Consider the following 9,347-nt stretch of genomic DNA (forward strand, 5'->3'; position numbering starts at 1 on the left):
GCAAATAAGAGAGAAAGTGTTTTAGAGAAAGTCTGATCACCATGCATTCCAAAACAAATGCCTCTGACTGTCCTTTAGACCTGTTATAAATTACACTACAGTCAAGCTGGAAATGACTGCTTCACCTTTTTCCTGACAGCATCCTTGAAGTCATAGGGGTAGATACAGTCATTGGGCTTGCTCACCACTGTAACAACAGTAATTAGTGATGTTAATGGGATGCAGACAAACAAGATAAGAGTTCAGGCAGAGACTATGAAAAGTATAGTCTAAGTATAGTCAAAACATCCCCGATCAAGTGACACATTTGGTTGATTTTCCCAGAGAAAATAAGTTAACATACTCTACAGGAAACCAACTTAAATATGACATTTATTCTGCTAATTTTAATTCGCATATTGAAACATATTGTAATAACAAACATAAAATATGCTGACACATTATGTTCCCCTCCCCAACCATACGTGAAATTTGGCAAATAAGTAGTATTTGTTCATTATGTATGTAGTAATCTCTGTATTGCACGTGAATTGCTGAATATCATGAAAATCCAAACTGTCCAACTGATATCACAATGTTTGCAGTTTGCTTGTTCTGACATTATCCAGCACTGTGACAAAAAAACTGAATAGGTGAACAGGTGTCACTCACCACAGAAATGGGTCTGATAAGGGATGCGTGGAGGAGCTTTATCCAGGGGAAACTTGTAATGAATAAGAGCAGCCAAGGACACAATCTACACAATGCAAATAAGGTGGCTAAGATTAGGGACGCACTGATATGAGAATTAGGCAGATGGTGATTACCGACGTTTGTCAAGAAATTGGGACTACATTTAAGAATTAAAATTTTAGGAATTAGAATTAATAAGGATTAGCATTTTGGACAAACATAATTCTTTCTAGAGGGTCACAAATGCAGTAAAACTAATAAAATGCAGACATTTTAGCACCGTTGCCCAGCATCACCAAATATTCTGCTCTTCCAGAGTTCAATAAATACACCATCACATATCAGCTTGAAACATCAGTCAAATCTAAACATATGCCTGATGCTCATGACAATGTCTGTTTTTTGATTGCTTTTCTAATAGTCTTCTAATACAAATATAATATAAATATCATCATGTATCCCTAGTTCAAATCTACTGAACGGCCTTCTTTCTTGATAAAAGACCTTCTGCTGGACTTACCTCGTTGTGGTGGGTCTTTGGGTTCTGAACAGTCTTCAGGCTGATGGACATGACCACCAGTGGAGGAGGAGGTAGATCTTTTACCACTGAAATAAGGTCGCTTTTCAGAGCAATGGCCTCCACCTTACACCAGCTCATAGGCTGACTGCTCAGCGCTGGAAAATTGGCCAAAAAAAAAAACTTTTTCAATGGTCGGTATATGAGCAGCAGTAAAATAAGGAAGTGTAATACTAATGGTTATTGATTCCTACTTAAAGAATTTTTTAACAGTCCACAAGTCACTCACTAGGGGTCTTAATGTCAAGCCAGCAAGGCCCGCGGATTTTCCTGCTGAGGAGAAGGTGCTCCAGGCTCGAAGTGTTGGTGCCAAACACATGGGAGAAAGTGGAGCCCTTTAGATCAGATGGCAACTGGGGCATCTCAGCCTATAGGACACAACACATCAAACCACAGGCACATCTAAGCACAATTAATCACCCTTCATTGTTTCATTCTCTTTTCATTGGGAAACACAGACTGCCTCCGCCTGCCTCCATCAACACTAGATCTAGCCAATGGCATCCACTCACAGAGTATCTGACTTCTAGGTATTCACAGTGTGTTGGCACGTCTGGAATCTCAAAGGCGTAGTTCTTCTCCACTTTCTGTTGGGAAACAGAAAAACAGTTCCATTGACTTTTTTCTCATTGCAAAACTGCTGGCTGAGAAAACAACTTAACCAGAGAAAATAATCTGCACTTACCTTAGACTTGAACTTCATGATTTTGAACTTTTCAGAGAGGTCGTTAAACTCTTGGTAAACGTCCATCATCCCAACAGGAGTGTCCGTTTCCTCACCAGTTGCCAGGTTTACTCTCTGTTAAACAGATAAACAAATATATGGTACATATCCTCAGCATGATTGCAACTGAATACACAATGAAAACCTCTCTGAGGCTCTTTAACCTAGTTTAAATATAACTGACGTGAACTCACATGCTCTCGTGGCAAGAAGTACATAGTCCTTTCGATGTTCTTCACGGCCACACAACAGCTGACATGGGCTTTGGCCAACTCTATCCACACCTTGCCGAACAGATATACCACACCTGCAGCCCAAATCAACATTTTAAATTTCAACAGCTAAAAGGGCCATATTAAAAAATCTCAAATCTGTGGACCAGCTGTGTTTTTATTTTATTTTTACTTAACATTTTGCCATGACCCCAACTGGCCTTTGTTTATTCAAGACACGCCAAAACTACAAAGGCAAAAACAGGCATTGAATACTTGAATGATTCAAAAATAATTCAATTATAATAATAAAATTCAAACAAATTCTTTTAAATAAAACAATAGACCACATCAGCCACAGAAAACTGTTAAAGCTCTTTAAATGTCCCCAATGTACAGTAGGTTTTTTCAAAACGGCCCATTCGCTTTCATTTATTTTTTTTTTTGCGAGAGTGGGAGCACACATTACACTGCAGTGCATGCTGGGAACTGTAGTGCAGCTAATGGTGACATGGGCTAATATTAATAGAAAATTAAAGTAATTTTGCAGGCCGAAAAGGATTGTGCCACGGACCTGACCTGGCCTACAGTCCTTTTGTTTGACACATAGGCTCTAGTTGGACTGCACCAGTAGCACGCTGCTCTAAACAAAATGTTAGCTGAGGGGAGGAGGAGAAAACACACACAACAACAACAACTACATGGGCCACCACACACACACAAACACAAACACCCACACACACCCACCCACACACACATTTGGCAAACAAAGTAGAGCACCAAAAAAAAATAAAATAAAAAAACTTGCCAGGTTGGCTGAACTGGTCCTCAAAAGCATCCAGCCAGTAGAAACGGAAGACCATCTCTCCATCAGGCCCCTCCACTAGCGGGAGCTGGCTGGAATCCACCTGTACCTCCACAGGAGCTTCCTCTACTTCCTCCTCTTCCATCTTCTCCCAACAGGAGCCTCCCATCATGCCCAGTCTGAAGAGGGGACATTAGGGTAACGTCAGTTTAACCCACCATAATAAAACTTGTGAGCGACTGTAACGTCTCAATGCGATTGGTTTAAATTCATCTACAGCAGACTCACTTCAACACCTCATCAAGGGGTTCAGTTTTAGGCTCAATTTTAACAATGGGCTCAGGCTCTGCCTCTGCCTTCACTTTAACTTCCACTTCCTCTTGTTCCTCAGCACCAAGCTCCATTGGTTCATCAAAGTCCACCTCATCAAACTCCAAAGAGTCAGCAACTGGAAAAAAATTATTCATTACCTTAGAAATAGTGGGGTGGATGCAACTTTTACTTTTGTGAACGACACAAACAGAAAAGCATCAGAAGCACAAGGGTTGATACCTTCCTCGGGTTCCTCCTCCACCTTGGGCCTTTTGGTCTGGACGGAAGGAGCTGGTTTAGGGGCTGGAACGGGTGAAGGATCAGCTGGTGGGGGACGCGGCACTGCAAGTCTGGGCTTTGACACTGGGGCTGCAGGGTGACTGCTTTGATGAACAAAAAGATTATTTTAAAATAGCAGCAACAACAACAACAACAACAACAACAACAACAACAGCAACAAACAGGTTACATACAAGTAGCAGCAGAAAAAAGCCTGACAATCCAGTGATTAAAGAAACCCCCTTAGTTGTGAAGTGCAGTGGGTAACACTGCTGCCCTCCATGCAGCAGACAGGGGTCTGCCTTCTTGCCACACCACTCTATACAATAGGAGTCCTTGTGAAAGACTGATATTCTGACATTTGCCATCTATAACATGCTTAAACTGCAAGCCGCTCTGGACAAGAACGACTACCAAATGCATATATGTAAATGCATTTAAAGCCAAATTAAAAAGGATTAATTTTTAAATGTTTTTAAACGATAATTTAATAAAAACATACTGTATTCCAGGTAGTTTAGAAGCAATAAAAGAAGCCAATTTTTTCTGCAATTCAGATCATGTGTTAAAAAGTAAAGTACACAGACATTAGCCCACTTACAGTAAGAGCACTATGCGTCATTAGCTACTGAGTGAAGAGAAGGAGAAGCCAAGGATGCAAACTACCTTGGGTGTTTGTTGTTTAACAGAAAAGGGATTCATGGGGGATCCCAGCGCTTTCTTTTTCTTCAGAGTAATAACTGGTGGTGGGGTTAGAAGCACTGGTTTCTGGAAAAGAAACAAAAAGATCCCTTTTAACAACCAGTCCATCAATCTGCATCTGGGTCACGAAAGACCAACATCAGACACCTCACCTCAGAGTGCAGGTCTTGTAGAATATCGCCTAGCAGATCATCTTTGGACAGGTCCACATCTTTCTACATGCCAGATGCAAAAAGAACAGATGTTCTGACAAGTGCAAACATACTTCTATTCACATAACTTCCAAGAGATATAATACATTCAACGTTGCTGACATGGACTGCTTGCTTGCCTAAACTCATTATAAGACCTCCAGAAATATTGAAATTCTTAATTTATAAGGCACCACACAAACACTCACATAGACAACGCTGACTTACCTCAGCAGGCTTTCTGACATTGCTGTTCATGAACATACTCTTGATGCTGTTTGGTTTACTGACAGCCAATTTCTTAGCATTCTTGCCATCCTTTGACTCCCCTCCTTTACCTGGTTTGCCTGTTTACAGGAACTTAATTTTAGATGGCAGAGACTTAGACACCAAACAATAACCAAAACTCTCAGCAATCTTTATAACTTACCTTTAGGGCCTTTTTCTGAAGCATTATCCTCCAGATCTTCATCAAAGATTTCTCTGCCATCCTCCACGTATCCTGTTCCATCTGATGTAAGAGATAAATAAGGCAACATAAAGATGATCAGTAGAAATCAATCAGAACTTTTATCAAAAATTCACATTTCATATTTGGCACACAAAGTTGTGAAAAAGCTTTTAAACTGTTAAATAATCGTCCAGTGTGCATATTTACTTCATTACATCGTTTTAAAATGAAACAACAGATATGAGCAATTTGTAAACTTCTCAAGTGAGACAGATGGATAAAATCATAAACCAATAGACAAAGTATTGAACATTTGTTATCATACAGTTCAATTCACATTTTTTTCTTCAGCCTATCAGCAACAAGCAGCCAATTAAAAGAAATGTGCATTTTTAAAAAATTTTAAAGGCTGGAATTTCACATTTTTCTTGTACTTTGTTTTCTGTTTTTCCTTCAGACATCACTAATCGTACATTACTTCTTTACAATCCCCTCTGTCTTCCATAACTAAAGAAGCTGATTTTGTTACTGTGTCTTTGAAACTGGTATGGTAATCTATATCCTGACTGGCTGTCCCAGTGGAGCCTCATTTACAAAGCAGTTCAGATTTCAACGCTCCTAACATTAATGCGAAAGAGTGGAGCTAAACTGCTGTAGGTTGAACAGATGGATACATGCAAATGTATTGACCTCACAAATATAACTGATTCACAACAGACCATTTAGCTAACCGTAACCCAAGAAGCATGTTTTACTATGACATGGGCCTTTTAAGTGCAGTCTGGAAGACTCACCATCATCAATAATCCAGTCATCATCTTGCCTCTCCCGCACCATCTTTGAGTACTGCTCCTCATCCACCTCCTCATACACACTGGTGATTTCCTCCACCTGTAGGTGATACAGGTTAAAAAAACAAGGCCAACACACAGATAAAGACACTCATCCACGCTTCAGCTTGTCACTCACCTCATACTTTAATTTCTCCCCCTTCTTGGCTCTCTTGAGCTGCTCCAGTGCAGACTTGCGGCCAACTTTCTCCCTCTTCTCTCGCCTGGAGCGGGACGCAGCAAGGCCGCAACTGTCCGCAGCATCTGCACCAAAGGGCCATAAATCAATGTTTTAACTAAGCGCAAATGTTCTCTGTGCTTACCTGAGCACACATTTGAATAAGCTGTCAATTTATACTATATTGGAAAACTATATTGTTAAAACTACATTGTTAAGAGTTTTTTAACTTCCGTCTGGTCATATAGGAGTACGGACTGTAAATAACACAGAAAATCCAATGATTGTAACTAAAAGGAACGCACAATATTAGAATTATACCCGCATCTGCAGATATTTGCTTTAAAAACTGTCAGATTTGCCCAATATTTCACACCGACGTTTGACGTTTGCATACGACATCACACTTGTAACAGCAGAAGAACCATTTTTGGTGCTGTACAGCACCATTTTCTATAGTGAACCCTATAGAACACATTCACCCTCAACCTGAAGGACATTTTCACCATGCAAAGAGCCACTCAAGCATGAAATGGTTATTATATACAACATAAACTATATATATTACATACAACATATGCTGGTTTTGCTGGTGACCAGCCATGCTATTTAAGTACAGACTAAGAAAAGATGGTTTCTCAAGGGTTCTTAAATTAAGGCAATGGTTCTGTTCAGAACCCTGTTTCTATATAGATGCGTTTCATGCTTAAATGGTTCTTTGCATAGTTAAATTGTTCTTCAGATTGATGGAGAATGTGTTGATTATGGCTCTTTTTGAAAATGGTTCTGTATACCACCAAAAGGGGTTCCTCTATTGTCACAAGCTTGATACTGTGACAATAACAGAACCCTTTTTGGTGCTATATAGAAGCATCTACAACACAACCTCCATCAATCTGACGCACAATTTCACCATGCAACGAGTCATTTAAGCATTAACTGGTTCTATATAGAACTCTTGGTTCTAAACAGAACCATTGCCTCTACTTAAGAACCTGTAAAGAACCACATTCTTAAGTATGTAGCTAACTATCAACCAGATAGCAAATACAGCCCCCGTTAGAGGTTAGCGCTGCTAGCTAACTCATCTAGCTAAGGCTGGCCGGTGAAGGTTTCTGCTGGGTCGTAAAATCCCTGAGACACTGCGGTGAACATTTTCATGGCAAAGCCAGCTTCTTACTGGAATCCCGTTCCACCTTAAGTAGTGTAGGTTAAAAGCCTGTACCATTTAAGGTGGAACGGAAAAACTGAACTGGCGAATTGGGATAACTACAGCTTCGTTTTTAATGCGTTAATAATGCCGAAATGCTGATATTTTCCGCCCTTCTGTAAACCCGGTGCTCAGTAAGCAGAGGCTAAAAGTGCAGAAGGGAAAAGTTTGTTGTCGAATTTTAGTCAGAAAACCCGCTGAACGTACATTTCACTGTTATTCGTGTGGAGGAGGACATTTGGATGTTACACAAAGCAACAAACGCCGTTGACACCTAATCCGTTAGATGTTGTTGTTCAGCAGAGACACTGAAACAAACTTTAATATTAAGTGACGTTTTTAGTAAAAGTGTGTCGTGACGTCTCGCGGCAGAAACCGCTTCGGCTACACAACATTAGCGGCACATTTCAGCAGCTGAGGCCGCTAAACGCGGCACGAATGCTCACCGTAATCTCCGCCGTCCGCGTCTTTATCTGGATTTGATACCGGGGCCATCTGATCGATACGATTTAGAGATGCGATATATCAATTTTATCAATGAATCCGAAGAGAAAACCAAAACAACAGATTACGCGCCAAACCTTCCCGGGGAAACTCATATGCCGGAAAATGTCGTAATGGTGGAACAACCAATTAGAATTCAGCTAGAAAGCTGCACTTTCTAGGCAATGCCACTAGATGGCGGTGTTGCTTAATATGAGGTTTAGAAATGGGTGAATGTCAAGTGGCTCCCTACTCACTACTCCCTACTCCTTACTCTCTAATCTGTACTCACTACTCCCTACTCTGTACTCACTACTCCCTACTCCTTACTCTCTAATCTGTACTCACTACTCCCTACTCTGTACTCACTACTCCCTACTCCCTACTCCCTACTCACTACTTCCTACACCCTACTCACTACTCCCTACTCACTACTCCTTATTTACTACTCTCTACTCCATACTCCCTACACCCTACTCCCAACTGACTACTCCTTATTCACTACTCCCTACTCACTACTCACTACACCCTACTCCCTCATCAGCGCGTAATATGCCTAATAAACAGCCATAGTGAGTCTTTAGCACTTACTTAGATCACATCACACGTAGGTTCTGACACTTTACACCAATCTGGATAAGTTCTACGTTTTTTCTTATCATTCTAATACTAAATTTAAACAAACCCAGAAGACATTACTGAGTGGCTTTTCTCCTCTCTACACATTCTCTGGTAGAGCCATCAGAGAACTTGTAGTGGGGAGAATTACCACTCAGTAATGTCTTCTGGGTTTGTCAAACACTAGAGGGCGCTCCTGAGCGAGTCCAAAATGAAAGGATTAATATGGAGTCTTTGAGGAAAATCATAGTTTTTAAATGCTTAAACATTTTTAATGTAAAAGAATATAATCACTTCCTGAACACAGAACAAAAAACATTTTAGCGCTGCTGTTATATTTTTAAGAGTATTTCAACTCGAGTTATGGGAGTTTTTAAAAGCCGTCAATGAGCGCGAACAGCCAATGAGCTGTTCCGGTTGCCAAACAATCAGCACTCAGTAGCAGTAATGTTAGCGTCCTGCTGCCCAAAACCTGCTTGCTGTTAAAAAGGAAATATACAGGAATTTTTTCTTTGCCTTTTCAGTGAAATACATCCTTCTACTTTCTAAAATTAAAGGAAATTTCTGGGCAATTGATTTGAGAAATTATTTTAACCTTTAGCCATTTAGGTTCCTTCACCCCCATTCATTGAGGACTCGCTCGCGGGCGCCCTCTGCTGTTTTGCAGTCATGTTTTTGATACAACGGGGGAAATAGGAAGTGGCCAGGCTCCTCATAAACTGGCTCTGGCTCTGGTATAATGCCTTTTTTTTTCTTATTGTTAGCCATGTAGCCTTTAGCATACTAACGAGCCATCTAGCAGAGGAAAGCGATGAAGTTGCATTGTTCTGATGAAAAGTGATAAATAATGATAATGAATAGTGATAATAGTTTTTTGCTATAGCTTACAAACAGATTTGTCTGCCATTATTTTTGGGTTTGAAAGAGAAAAGTTGCGTCAGGTCGCAATGATTTTGGGGCAAGTTCTGCTGAAGTCGACACTGGTGTTCACTCGACCCCTCACCCCTCTGAGGGCTCATCTAACAGCCTTCACTTCAGCTACTAAAATAATGGAACAGCCCTTAAGATGGCGCTGAGGACTCCCCCGAGTGGAGGTGTTCAGG

General features: G+C 40.6%; 1 protein-coding gene across 1 annotated transcript in view; it reads right to left on the bottom strand.

Annotated features, from left to right (window-relative positions):
- The window catches only part of pola1 (polymerase (DNA directed), alpha 1), a 61,466-nt gene extending 53,624 nt beyond the window's left edge, over window positions 1-7,842 (bottom strand). Inside the window, exons 1-17 of the mRNA XM_036558754.1 lie at window positions 7,590-7,842; window positions 5,895-6,019; window positions 5,720-5,816; window positions 4,905-4,985; window positions 4,703-4,821; window positions 4,436-4,498; window positions 4,241-4,349; window positions 3,543-3,644; window positions 3,279-3,438; window positions 2,994-3,169; window positions 2,168-2,280; window positions 1,935-2,048; window positions 1,762-1,836; window positions 1,479-1,617; window positions 1,193-1,347; window positions 652-736; window positions 126-187 (exon numbers count right to left, since the gene is read on the bottom strand). Of these exons, the coding sequence (XP_036414647.1) occupies window positions 126-187; window positions 652-736; window positions 1,193-1,347; window positions 1,479-1,617; window positions 1,762-1,836; window positions 1,935-2,048; window positions 2,168-2,280; window positions 2,994-3,169; window positions 3,279-3,438; window positions 3,543-3,644; window positions 4,241-4,349; window positions 4,436-4,498; window positions 4,703-4,821; window positions 4,905-4,985; window positions 5,720-5,816; window positions 5,895-6,019; window positions 7,590-7,638 (1,824 nt within the window). The 5' untranslated portion in view covers window positions 7,639-7,842. The remainder of the gene's footprint in view (window positions 1-125; window positions 188-651; window positions 737-1,192; window positions 1,348-1,478; window positions 1,618-1,761; window positions 1,837-1,934; window positions 2,049-2,167; window positions 2,281-2,993; window positions 3,170-3,278; window positions 3,439-3,542; window positions 3,645-4,240; window positions 4,350-4,435; window positions 4,499-4,702; window positions 4,822-4,904; window positions 4,986-5,719; window positions 5,817-5,894; window positions 6,020-7,589) is intronic.
- Between the last annotated feature and the right edge of the window lie 1,505 nt (window positions 7,843-9,347).

The sequence above is a fragment of the Colossoma macropomum genome, unplaced genomic scaffold, assembly GCF_904425465.1.
Source record: "Colossoma macropomum unplaced genomic scaffold, Colossoma_macropomum, whole genome shotgun sequence".
Taxonomy (NCBI): domain Eukaryota; kingdom Metazoa; phylum Chordata; class Actinopteri; order Characiformes; family Serrasalmidae; genus Colossoma; species Colossoma macropomum.